Genomic DNA, 14,632 nt, shown 5'->3' with positions numbered 1-14,632 from the left:
CCACTGAATAATAAATAATTTATTTCAGAGGTCACTTTGATTAACTCCGTACTCTAATGTAAATCGTTGCAATAATGCAACTCAAATGCACCAGCAAGCCACAAATGATAACGGTGAATTTTTTAGTGCCGTCTTATCAGAATTTAAGTAAAATTTAGTAAAATTTAAATTTATTACTTTTTTCACTTGCCAAATCGATTAACTCTTCCAGTAACATAAAAATGGTAACATTACTAACGATTACCTTTTGGCTATTTTTTCTTATAAATTTTATATACCGTTAGATGAAAGTTACATTTGCATTTATGCATTCTACGATATTTATTTCGATTTAAATTATAAAGGGAATTTTAAAAAACAATATACATTATTTCATTGCATTTCTCCACTTTTTGTTTTATGGAGTTAATCAATTTGTACAGTGAACAGCTCAAATGTCGCGACAAAAGTGAATTTATAGCGAGTATGACGCATGTGTACGGATTATCAAATTTCTTGTAATATCTCAATGTTTATGTCATACGTTTTAACTTCAGCATGTGTTAGACCTGAACTGATTAATCTAATTAATCGACTTTTAGTTTATGTATGTACATATCATGTTATGTTGCACAAATTCGCTTTTCGATTTATTATTTTGGTTGTTATACATTTATAAAAACAATTCTTTTTTATCTCAGAAAAATTTTTCATAACAAATTTATCATACAAGTCTCTTTACGTGTTTATCCTATCATCTATCATTTAATACTTATATGAAATAGCAGTTACCGCCGGATGCAGTATGTCTAAACAACATTATAAATTTTAATATGGTACATGCTCCTGTATTTAAATTAATAAACAGGCAATACTGTCGAATGTCAGAATATTTCGGATAATAGAATATCCATCTTTTCTATATTCAAATAGAAATCAGCAAGACTATTTGTTTATATGAATATTTAATGATTCCCTGCTTTTTTAGCAACTGCATCAATAACATTGATTTAATTGTGTACAATAATATTTGTTGAATCAATATAAAGGGCGAAGCCTGTTCTTTCACATCCCTAGATTGAATTTCCACTTAGATATTTTCATACCAGAAAATAGAGACAGTTTTTCACTTAAAAATTTGTAAGAATACAAACGCTGGTAGTTTTATAAAATAATTTTTTCAAAAATATAATTTAAAAAATACAACTTTTATACTATATAGCGACAACTTCCTCAATACTTTCTTTCATTCCTTTTTGACTGCAAAGCAAGAACTGTTCACGAACAATAGTTTTTTAATAAAAATAACACAAATTATTTTTATCTTTAATAATGTATTAAACAGTCTTTAATAATTAATATTGTATTTTTATTATTAATTGCAGAAGATTAGTTTTCAGTGACACATCAAAATCAATTTCCATCGCCAAATAATTAACATTAAAACGATAGTGTTGTACTTTTAGGCTGTACCTGTTGTGTACGCACGCAACCTTAAATGGTACATGAATATCCTACTAACCTAAGATTAAATAATGGAAGTAATTTAGTAAGATTATATTCATATACATAGATAAGAGCAATGGTTGCTCTTTTACATTATTTTCATAAATATATAACGTATAACACGAAACAGTGCGCTAAAAGTAAAACAATTTAATTATTATGTACACCACATTGAATTTGTTTATTCCTTATTTCTAAAATAAAATAAGATTCCTTATATAAGAAATACTAAACGATTCTAAAAATATCTAATACTCTTTTTAACAGGATGCATCTACACATACAACACCTAGATCACGTAAAGCAAAACCAGCTCCACCAGTTCCAACTACCTCAAATTTTGAAGAGTGTTCTATGAATGATTCGTACGATACAAGTAAGGAACGTAACATATGGGAAGATCAAAAGATTAACAAAGACGAAAAGAATAGGAACAAACAAAGTTTCACGCACATGTCGTACGGGGAAAATTTCCATTGTAAACCATACGTAGACAAAAGTATCGAAGGGAAATGGAAACGAAAGAAGGGACCTGCTCCACTTTGTCCAATGCCATGTAGAAGAAAAGTAAGTTTTTATTTATTTTGTATTACTATTAGATTCTATAAAATGCAATTTCATTTTTTAAACGTATAAGTGACATGAAAGTTAACCCTTTGCACTCGAGGGGTGCCTCTCAGTCGCCATTTAATCAGATTTTAAATATCGATGTTAATTAATATATCAAATTTAAAATTACTCAACAATGCATGGAATGTTGAAATAAAATAATTCATCGTCCTAATTTGCATACGACTTCTTATTTACCATTTTAAAAATATCCTCGACTTTACGACAGAAAATCCTCGAATTACTATTTTTCTGTAACGAAACAATCGCTGAGTGAAAAGGGTTAAATTAAATTTCACGAACAGTTAGAATTGAAAACAATTCTAATATATAATTATTTTAATATATAATAATTCTAATATATAACTCATCTTTTTTTTTCTTTCGAGACCCCGTTACCGTTTCGCGAGAATTAATAAACCTACAAATAGCTTAAAATTATAGATTATTTCTAAATTATAAAAAATTATTTCTAATTAATAATATACTAATTATTCTAATACTAATAATTCGTAAATTATTTCTAAATTATAGGTTTTTTCTAAATTTTGGAACATCAAAGTAAAAAATTCGTCATCATTGCTATAATCAAATGACATTATTACTAAAGTACCACCTGTAAAGTAATACCTGTTATCGGACGGTTCGTTTCGGAATGTCTTTCAACCACTATGAAGTACAAGAAAAAATAATAATAATAATAATGCTACAGAAACACGAATTTACAGAAAGATTTGTAATTTGACAGTTTAATAAATTTGGGAAAATAAAACGCAACCTCAGAAGAGAAAACTGAAAAATGATCTAATAATAGTGTTCAACACGAATTTTAATCTGTAATATCCATCGGGTAGTTCTTGTAGAATTTACTTTCCCGAACACGAATTCGTAATCGAAATTTCTCCGTCATTGTTAATTTTTGAAAATCGTGAATTTTTCTAAAAACGCACGATTTTTGGTTAACACGTTCCGTGTCACCTCTACCATAAATGGTACACGCAGATATATTTATTTAATCCTTTGACTGCCACGTCAAAATCACATATTTTGCTCAGGAGGCCATAGGAAAAATAGTGCATCGCTAGATACAAAATTTGTTCGAATATTTTTTTAATTGGTGTTCTAATAAAAATTTTTAATTGTTCAATGGGACATTTTTTATTTCAAAGTATTTTCTAATTAGCGGTTGTGTTCAAAATGCACTAATTTTCAATTTTCATTCAATTTTTACAATTGTAAGTAGTTCAAGCGCTCCGGTCATCAATGACCACCATGACGTCACAGGGGAAACAATGGCCGGTCATATATGACCAAGATGGCAGTCAAAATGTTAATGCGCTGAAAACATGCTTTATGACAAATTTAATTCTGTAAAATATATTTCCACTAAAAGAATGAGGCATTATACAAAGTGCAATATAGAACGAAGCACATAAATTTGTTTAATTGCTATATATACAATAATTATTAATTACATGTAATGATTGACTTTTTTAAAGCAAGGGATGCATAAAAATGACTTATTCTGCAAACGTCACTACTCTTCTAGTTCTTTTACTGTACTATGTTGCCACTTGTGAATATCTCGAGAGATAATGGACTTGTCTTTCGCCATTTTAGAATTGCTACAAAATTTAAATCATCAGCGACCAGACTAATCAAACGGCTACAGTGGTTTGTTAATTGTTATACTTAGTATTGTATTGTCATATGTCAATGTCTCCAGTGACAACTGCTCTATCCATTGATCATTCTATAATTGCTGAAGAACTTATATGGTCAGCGAACCGATTGATTCAAAGGCTAAATTTTCGAACTGATGACTGATCTTTACAGTCAAACTGATCGCAGCGTCACGTGTACCATAGATGGTACACCGTGTGATAACTACTCTAAACAAGCTAATTACTTATGGATTGATGACATAATGACATATTGTGTAATAATATATAAATTTTTAGCCAAATTAACAAATGGCCTGGAGATCATGTCGGGCAAAAACGGTTTGGCAGGGAACGTGTTAAAATGAAGTATTACTTAAAAAGTGAGAACGTTAGAAAGTTCATTCTTATCTTAAACATTAGGTTAAAGTATCCCGAGTTTATCAATGTCCATAATTAAAATTATTTGTGTTTCTGAATAATTATAATTGGTCATCAAAGTTTAAAAATAAGCTGTCAAGTGTACTTTCTACGCATTATTCTTGCATTTTTACGAAAAGTTTTTTATCTAATACGAATTTGCTACAGAGTAGAGTATTCTATAGGCTCTTCTGGAGAAGAAACTATGTAACGGAATTGTCGAAATTGTTTTCAATTCGATCAGATGGAGAAAATATTTATTGACAACGCGTATATAGGATACGGGATATAGGGCCGCCATGCTTATTGCTCGCTCCTCTAGCCTCGACACGTCCTTTCGAATGGATGACAAACGTGTGGGTGAGCTTGTAGCGACCAACGTTCACACCCCCACCGCTAGATGGAAGACACAGAGGATCGAGGTTTCTCGCAAGTCCTCGGTGAATCCTTAACCTCCCATAAATACAAGTTCCCTATGCTACCTAAGTATGCCTCATCTACTGTGCGTTGCATGAGAGAAGTCATCTGAGAAACTTGTAGGACCGAATCCCCACCAGCCCAATCATTCTAACATCATGGCAGAAGTAGAGTAAAACGCTTCCCTTATTGCTAGAACTGATCCCTTCCTATTAGCTCGGTCATAGAACACCATGTGACAAAGAAAGCGAACGAAGCAACGAGACAAAGTGAGACAGACGCAACAAATAGATGCAAGAGCGTAGACTCATCCCAAAAGCATATTAACTTCAGATTCTTCTGATGAACACACGATTATTTGCAATTACTAATTACTAATTAGCATCTTGATTAACTTTTCATTGCATTATGCAGCAAACGTGATGTACTATACACATATATTTTATATTTATGTTGTATCGTATGATTTTTTAAACGGTTATCTAGTACGATGCAATTACATAATTAATTTATCATAAAAGATACATCTTAAATTTTAAATCAATTTTCATAAATGATGTTAATTATTATTACTTTTGTACTCCTTTACTTTATAAATCTTCGAGCTATTGTCATCTGATTCCTTATCCGACTCACTGCTTTGTATTTCCAATTCTAGGTCCTCAGTTGCGTCTTCTATTATTCCATCTTTCGTCCAATATTCGTGTTCCAGTGTTTCTACGTGTTTACAAAATCCTTTCCAATCATATGGTGTCGTTTCGTTTATTGCCTGGCGTAGTAGTGCTTCCAATACATTGTAAGCTAACTCTGAGGTAACGTTTCTTTCGCGGATATCTTACGCCTATGTTAACGTTTCACGTTACCGAACTTGGGGATAGTAGTTTTGGGAGTGTCACAAAAGAATGGGTATTACTAACAAGAGTATAGACGGAGCAAGTGGAATACCCCTCTTGCCCCGCAACCGAACCATAGTGAATGAGAGTCGCCTATCGAGTGCAAAGAGTTAACACGTTGAGCCCGGCGTTGGTCCCTGGGGACCGACAGTATCAAAATTAAAAAATAAATGTAGTAATGTTAATGATATTTATTGACTCTAAACAAAAATATGGTTTGATTTTACATGTATTACAAAACGTGATGACATTTTTGTCAAATTTCTGGCTGTTTGTCTTTGTCAGTTGTCTCAAACATCGCCCACTCATTCGCTACCGGCTGATAGGAAAGGACAGCAATATCGGCGCCGGGCTCAATGTGTTAATCGCCGAATGTGAAGTTTTAAAAGAAATTTCTAAATACTTGTATTTTGTGCATTTTAGATAAAAGTAATGTCTCTTAAAGACGTTAAATTGGAGTTGGATGAAATAGAATTACAACAGCAAGGGTTAGAAAAACAAGGTGTACGATTGGAACAGTTGATAAGGAGTAAATGTGAGTCCGGATCCAGATCTAATGGTAATTATGCTACTTAAGTAAAAAAATTTATTCGCGATTACCTGCATTAACACGCATATGCGAATTCATTATGATGTTACATATACGAAACGAAATATTAAATGTTACAAACCAATATACACATTTGTATTGTATCCGAATAGAAGATGATACCGATAAGCAGCAACGACGTTCGGAATGTTCGTTCTTGGAACGCAACAACTAAATTACAAGGGAACATACCAAAATGTTACCCGCCGATTTCGATGAAATTTTGCGCAATTAAGGTATTTCATTTTAGTTTACTCATCTGGGAAAAAATCGATTCTCTACTAAAATTAAGGATATCGAGCTTTGAACAACTTCGAATAATACTCTAAACAAAGATAAATTCAGATTTTACATTTACTTTCGCAAATTTGGCAATTAATTGTTTTAATAGATTTAAAATATATGATCTTGGTATATCCCAGCTCATAACCGTGTTGCATTCCAAGTAAGTTTTTATTTTCGTTACACATTTACATACGAATTTTGGGTGGAACGACATGGCCGAATACGTAACAGATCTTTTGACAGTGACATTTCAAACAAACTACTAGCACAAGAATGTGTGATTTTGAGATGACTGGCAATATTTATATGGGAATTAGGATGTAAATGGAGGTTGTCTACAGATCTAAGATGAAGAAAGGATGATGCAGGAAAGGTCGGGGTTGGAGTGAGCAATAGGGCGATAAAGACGAGTAAAGGATAAAAAGGGAAAAATTAGCCGATTTGAAGTTTATGTTGACGCGACGTGCGGTGCCCGTTTATTCGATTACGACCCGACGCGCCGCCGAACCGACACGACTGGAACGCCAAATTGTGAAAGTGTGCGATTGTTTTCTTGTAATTGGACCCCCGTACCTCGTATGCTTATACCTTGTTGAGGTGAGGGGGCTCAAATGAGCATTTCCCAATTCTTATTCAGTATGTTCTTTCCGACTTTACTATCGTGCCCCCGAGTTAGTACTGTGCTCTAAGTTATGGTAGAGCTATCACCTCGTGCGGCGTAGAACCAGCTCTACGATAACTCAGAGCACAGCACTCACTTGCGGGTATAATAGTAAAATCGAAAAGAACGCACTGAATGAAACGAGCACTGATACTTCTGAATGACTATTACGGTAGTGGCTCGACTCCACGGTACAATTTACTCAAAACCGCTCCATCTGCGAAGGGTTAATAATATCGAAAAAGGGATTGCTATTAATTTTCTTCGTTGGATCTTATAAAGTTTGAAAAGTGAGCGTTAATGCTCAGCCCTAAAGCTCTGGAGTTCGAGTTTCAGATGATGTCAGTCCTAAAGACTCGGCCTTTGAGGTTCAAATCTGAAAAATTCATGATCTCGAGGTTTATGCAACACTATAATCACGTGAATTTTATTTCGATATCGATATAATCGAATTTTATATAATTGAACTCTAAAACAGGACATGTCTTTTTCCACCTATTTTGCCAGTTTCTAGTATAAGAGAGATTAAAAATTTGAAGGTAATTTCTTGATAAACATATGTACTTTACTGATGTTTCGTTTCGTATTATGTTCCAACAAATTATAAACTGTTTTCGCATGAAATACACTTATTTTTATAGCGTGTTTGTATATAACTACGATTCTCTTGCGTCTACACACTCATATACATATATACACATAAATATACATTATAAATATACATATATACGCAAATGACTTATTTGTTCATAACAATCCAGGAAAATGTTATAGTATTTAATACTTCATAAATGATATCTCAAAATTAGTTACAGGTACTAAATATGTTGATCATGTTCTTATTATAAAGATACTTTAGCTAAACGTTATAATCGCCATTTTGAACTTTGCAGTACTGCAGTCTAACGTTTGAAACTTATGTGTACAATAGAATACGTTAGTTAATGGTACCTGACAATAGACTTTTATTATTTTTGTAATTATTAATAAATCAAGGGAGTATTTATAGCCTAAAAAAATAGTATAAATATGCTATCTTTAATTTTGAGGTGATGTATATACAATTTCCAAGTTTCAACGAATGATATGGTAATATTTCCTAGGATATGGAAATTTTTTGGAAACCAAAGAATATCACTCTCTTTCGCGTTAACCCTTTGACTGCCACGCCGAAAACACATGTTTCGCTCAGGGCGCCACGGGAGTATTTTTATTATATAATAATTCCATATAATGGAAAAATAATAGTAAACTGGTGATGTAAGAGAATATTCTTGCCCAATGGAGCGTTTACCTCATTGGCGATCACGGATGACCACCAGTGGCACCTTGGCAACGGCTGACAGTCGACTAACTATCAATTTTTGTTGGGAATTTCGTGGAGGAAACCCAAATGATTAGCGTGCAGGGAAGTAACCGTATTTAGTTATACAGAAATTGTATTTATAAAGCTTTAATATACGTGAAATTTATACACTTTATGCAATATACAAATAAAACACTAGAGTCTTTTTTAATGCCACTGTGAGTTACAATATATAAGGTATCTGTACTGTTCCTGATCTGAGAGTGAAGAGCTCTGAGGAACAGCAGGCCCTTTTAAACCCCCAAAACCGACCTCTTGATATCCATAGGTCGGTATTGGCCTGCAACCTCTAACAGGCCTGTCGTCATCGTTGCATGGGCGTAGCTGACTTCCAACAATTTTCATTCAGTTTTTACAATTGTAAGTAGTTCAAGCGCTCCGGTCACCAATGACCACCGTGGCGTCACAGGGGAAACTATGGCCGGTCATATATGACCACCGTGGCGTCACAGGGGAAACTATGGCCGGTCATATATGACCACCGTGGCGTCACAGAAGAAACTATGGCCGGTCATATATGACCACCGTGGCGTCACAGGGGAAACTATGACCGGTTATGTATGACCACCGTGGCGTCACAGGGGAAACTATGGCCGGTCATATATGACCACCGTGGCGTCACAGAAGAAACTATGGCCGGTCATATATGACCACCGTGGCGTCACAGGGGAAACTATGACCGGTTATGTATGACCACCGTGGCGTCACAGGGGAAACTATGGCCGGTCATATATGACCACCGTGGCGTCACAGAAGAAACTATGGCCAGTCATATATGACCATCGTGGTAGTCAAAGTATTAAAGAAAGTAGACAGTGAAAATGCCATCCACAAAATATTTATCCGCGTATAACAAACGGATAAACCAACTTTAATTTTTATAAATACAAACGTAGTTTCTTGTAAATTTTTAATCGCTGAATTTGAATTTGGCATTAAAAATCTCGATTTTTGCGATATTTGAAGACATGTCAAGGAAAACAATTTTTTCTCCGCTATTTCTGTTTATCCTTCATTTGTAGAACCAAATTTGATTTTTCGTGATACGATTCTTTTGTTATTACTCGCGGTACTAGTTGGATTCTGATTAACTTAAATTTGCTCGTAATCAGCAAATTTTCTTTTGTTCATATAGCACTCTCGAACACTTACAGATAATAATAGAGGACAATGCGAATCGCAATACACTATATATGTACATATATACATGGTTATAAATGACAAATGAGTTTCCTTGGCGATACACACATGTTGCAAATATTTACTTTTTCTGCAACAATCAGTATACATCATTTTTTAATTACGTCGTTTTAACCTACTAACAATGAAAGCTATATGTTTTTATTTGCGTATATCAAAAGTGGACTAATTTTAAAACGATCAGCTCAAAATTAAAAATAATACATAACTGCTGTCTTATTGATATAATAAATTTCTTATATGCGTCGTATTGTCTTTGTACCTATATCTATGGGAATATATGTGTTATTCGTACATGTTGAAATAAATTAACAAAATATAAACATACATAAAACAACTGTTATTCTAGAAAATTATATCTACCAAGAAATGGAAATAAAGCAAAGTTTTGCACTTTTAACACTAGTACTACTAACCCAGTGAAAATGACTGGTCCCAGAATTTTCCTTTTTCCAATCACCGAACACATACACCTGCTTTAAGAATAAAATTGGTATCAACTCATATTAATCAACTTGCATCCAAGCGCGGAATAATCCGCAAGCCACGACTGTCTACTATCACCGAGCGCGGAATAATCCGCGAGCTGTGACTTTTTTTTTCATCATCAGTCGTTGAATATTCTTTGTATGCGACAGATCACGTTTGATCCCTTTTGTGAGCATCTCACCTACATCGGTTCATTATATTCCTAACAAGTTTTGCTCGTGTTTTATTTTATTTTATTTTTTATTTTATTTATAAAATAATTTTTCTTCCTTTTCTTTTTTATAAAAAAATGTAAAATGCAATGTTTGCGATGTAATATCGTGTATCAATTGTTTTAAAAAGTACCATGTTAAATAAACTCCATGAAGAATTCCTAAGTCATTTACTGCACATACGACCGACTGCGCGCGGTGATACGGGCCTGTCGTCGGTTGAACGTCGCGGATGTTTGGACACGGCACCTCAAGTAGGGCCATGATGCAAATGGGTTAAGAAAGAACTGTAATCAATATATTCACTCATATTCATCGTATCGCTGAAATTACTATAATCTGTGCGCGTATAGTTAGGTACCTATTAAAGATCGGTAGTTCTAGTGTTATGGCAGGCTATATGTTTTATAATAATATATATGTAATATTACAAACATTACAGATGTTTCCCTTGGAACAGACGTCGAAGAATTAGTTTTAGAGTTATTTGCATTGGTAAACGAGAAGAATGAGTTATTTAGACGCCAGGCTGAACTGATGCTACTTCGAAGGCAGCAGAGATTAGAAGAAGAACACGCTGAAGTAGAATTCCAAATTCGATGTTTAATGACTCAACATGAATCAACTAAAACGGATTTTGACAAACAAAGGGAAGAAGCATTGATACAAAGGTACTTTTTATTTCCTCTTACTAATACATACACACATACATACATATGTATATATATATAGTGTGTCCCACATATCGTTAGGCAAGATTTTTCAAGTACTTGCTTATAATCTGACAAAGCGATGTTTTAAACAGAAGTTACTGTATTTTCTGTGTTCTTTAGAATTCCGAAAATTTAAAAACAAATTTTTTCCAAAATTTCAAAAGTCAAATTCGTTTTTTCAAATAGCACTGTATATTTTTCACTCAATAGTAAAACCGAGTTCAACGACCTAGCATACCATGACCTTCGTATGATCTTGAAGACAAAGAAATGAAAATTGTAACAAAAAATGACAATCATCATGCATAGGTGACATAATAATTTGTTTATTATTACGATTTAAAATTATATTCACATCAGGAACCTCTAGTAAATTTTGTATTACTAGAAACTTATCTAAGACTTTATCTACAAACTGTCGACAGTTCACAACAAAGCAAAAATGTGAGATCTTAGCTTAGCACTTTACAGATGGGACACATGGTTTGGAGAACATTGGTTGTGCACTATGATCCTATTTGGTCACTATTCGTTTAAATTTCGCTTTATTTACTTGATAACTATCGTGAACTTCACAGAGCATAATCACACACTGCTCGCTTCAAATGCCAAACGTGAACTCGTATCAAATAGATATCAATAATGAGTGAAAATGCTGTGTAAATGAGACTTCTGTCAATTACTATTGTAGAGTCACACAGTCTCTACTACGCTGGAAAGTACTTCAGCTCTAAGTTTTCGCAGACTAGGGACTGGATCTGACTTAATCTCAACTCTAACTAACTCTTAAAGACTGCAACTAACAAAGACTCTTCAGGAACAACTCTTACTGACTCCAAACTAACTAACAACTGACAACTCTTACCGAACAACTGAATTCTTAACCCATTTGCATCATGGTTCTACTTAAGGTGCCGTGTTCAGGCGTCAGCGACATTCAACTGACTAGCCCGTATCACCGCGCGCGTATCAGCATGAAGAATATTCAGCAACTGGTAATGAAAAAAGTCAGCTCGCGGATTATTCCGCGCTCGGTGATAGATGACTGTCATGGCTCGCGGAATATTCCGCGCTCGGTGATAGGCGACAGTCGTGGTTCGCGGAATATTCCGCGCTTGGATGCAAATGGGTTAAGGAACTACTTCAAACGAACTGTTTCTATCTTCCGGAACGGGTCCTTTTAAGCCCGTCTGGAAGGCAAGGGCCTCCCCCGAAGGAGGAGAAAACTCCCCCTCCATGTCTAGCTCAGGGGTGGAAGAGACTCCTTCCGGGTTAGGCTCTTCGAAGAGTCACCCTCGCGGGGCCCCTTCCCGAGAGGTGACCACGAATGCGTCAACCTCGGTTTATGACGGAGAAAGCCGGAGTTGCGCGAGGTCTCCTCACGTGGCCTGGCCCCGACCTCCTATGACCCATCTGTTAGCTAGACCCTAACGGTCCTCAAAACGTGGCGAAGTGTTCCCTATAGGAACACTTCGAGCATCGTACCCTAATAATGCCTAAAAATATCCTACACTATTTTTATTATAACTTCTTAATAATTCATTTCAGAGCTTATATTTATAAAACATTCTTTTCTTAATATTATATGTACGATACTATATATTATCAATGTTATACCAGATAAAACTGGGACACCTTATAAGAACATACTTTCCTCCATTTTGTACGATCAACACGTTAGCTTCAGACTTTTAACCATTCCTTTGGGTTAAAAAAAAATATAGTTAATTAAAATTTAAAGCTTATATTTTTGTTTGTAGGTTGGTAGAAATTGTTGAAAAACGAAATGAAATTGTGGATTGTTTAGAAATGGATCGTCGTAGAGAAATTGAAGAAGATCGGAGTATACACCATCACATGGATTTATTTGCTGGTAAATGAAATGTTTGTTAGTAGTCCTTCCTAATTAAAAAAGTATTCTACATTAATCATTGTTCAGTAGCCAGGAATAAAAATGAGTCGTCTAGTAATGATATCAATATATCTGAAAAGAAGAAACGGAAGCAAAACAAACAAAAGGAGAAAGTAAAGGACAGAAAATTGAAGAAGACGTTGAAAAAGGATATTGATAAGGACGTAGATGAAATCGAATTAACACTTAAACGACATAATAAACGTAAATGGTTTTAACTTACATTATTGTGTTAAGTAAACATTATCATGTAAGTTACTCGAAGACGCTACCTCGAATTTTTATTTAAAGTTTTCATCCAATAATAGTTTAAATGAATGTACATGCATGCGGATGCATACACAATGTATAATAATATTTACATAATGCTTTGTTTAAAAAATATTACGGTGTACAATTTTTATATAAATAGGATTATTCAAAGTGAACTATCTAACGTGGTTACCTCAGTTGTTTTCATTATTAGTGAACCGATTAAAATTCTTGTCACAGATGAGAATGCTTTCAAGAATCTCAAAGGTGCTGTGGTAGATATTTGTCATTTTTTTTTGTCTCCATTTAAGTAAATTTTCAACTACAGTTTCAACAGTTTCATGTACAATCTTACAATTCTCTTCTGTGTATCAATTAGTAGGCATCAAGATGAATTCACCAATCACAGAGTAGAGCACATTTATAATTTAAACAAATGAATTAGAATTTTGGAAAAAAAATGTTGAATGGGTCCAGTCACAATGAAAATAATTAAGATGACTGTGTTAGGTGGTCCAATCTATATATACTTTACGTATAGCATTATGTATACTATTCATATGAAATTATTAAATCTTCTATATTGCATTAAGATACTTTACAAAATATTGTGTATTTCAAACTTATAGTTTACATAGAAGCAAAGTGCAGAAAAAAAGAGAAAATGAAATTTGTATAAAAACTATAATGTTGGCAAAAATTTGTCCTATGATGCCTTGAACTCATGTGATTGCAGAAAGAAATTATTGTCTTTATTTCTCTAAGTTATTATAACAAGGGCTAATGGATTGGCAAAAGTTAAACTATTTATTGAAGCCTAAATGACATTTAAAAAATATTGATAATTAATTAATCGACTTAATAATAAAATGTTATAAATTAAGTACTCTTTTTGACAATTTATTTGGATTAATTGTTTATTACTTAACAATTATTGAAATTTCCAGCAGTAAATTGGAATATTCTCCTTGCCTTGAATATTGGTATTTCTTATCTTCAAGTAATGCACTTTGACAAATACCTTCATACCATTAAATGTCAATAACCGATGTATGTGTCCCAAACTCTAACATAGTTCGTTAAAATCGTACACAGTATATTAATACGTACATATACTTTAGTAGATATTGTTATGAAATACATTTGTAAAATACAAAGAATATCTACAAAGAATATTTACACTTATAATGCATGTTTATATTGTTATCATTTATTACATATGTTAAGTTGTATCCTAATATTTCTTTAAATTATTAACAGAATATGAAATTAAATTGGTACATTCAATGTAAATTTTATTTCAATGTAAATTTATGATTTTTTAAAGATTAAAATAAATTTTTGTTTATACTATATTGTTAAAATTCTAGATTTTTCCTCACAATACTACAAAACTATATTCATGTATGAGTATGTTTGTGAATATACATTACTAATAGAAATATGTGTAAAATTATGTAAATATGTA

At 33.3% G+C, this 14,632-nt stretch overlaps 1 protein-coding gene across 1 annotated transcript; it reads left to right on the top strand.

The window, feature by feature from the left end:
• The first annotated feature begins 1,477 nt into the window (after positions 1–1,477).
• LOC108546657 (MICAL-like protein 1) lies at positions 1,478–13,171 on the top strand. Its single transcript, XM_017898867.1, has 6 exons — positions 1,478–1,528; positions 1,753–2,052; positions 5,909–6,044; positions 10,730–10,958; positions 12,761–12,873; positions 12,943–13,171. Exons 1-6 carry the CDS (start codon positions 1,478–1,480, stop codon positions 13,128–13,130), a joined length of 1,017 nt encoding a protein of 338 aa, XP_017754356.1. The 3' UTR covers positions 13,131–13,171.
• Positions 13,172–14,632: the final 1,461 nt, after the last annotated feature.

Source organism: Eufriesea mexicana, unplaced genomic scaffold, assembly GCF_001483705.2.
Source record: "Eufriesea mexicana isolate 0111107269 unplaced genomic scaffold, ASM148370v2 scaffold745, whole genome shotgun sequence".
Classification (NCBI taxonomy): Eukaryota; Metazoa; Arthropoda; class Insecta; order Hymenoptera; family Apidae; genus Eufriesea; species Eufriesea mexicana.
Note: the sequence above shows the minus strand (reverse complement) of the source record. Positions and strands in the feature narration are given on the sequence as shown.

What these genes read in the sequence shown, in the direction of transcription:
- LOC108546657 (XM_017898867.1), top strand. Translation starts at nt 1,478, where the DNA reads ATGGTACATGAATATCCTACTAACCTAAGATTAAATAATGGAAGTAAT. An exon ending in TAAATAATGGAAGTAATTTA is followed by an intron (nt 1,529 to 1,752) that starts GTAAGATTATAT and finishes TCTTTTTAACAG; the next exon opens with GATGCATCTACACATACAAC. An exon ending in CAATGCCATGTAGAAGAAAA is followed by an intron (nt 2,053 to 5,908) that starts GTAAGTTTTTAT and finishes TGTGCATTTTAG; the next exon opens with ATAAAAGTAATGTCTCTTAA.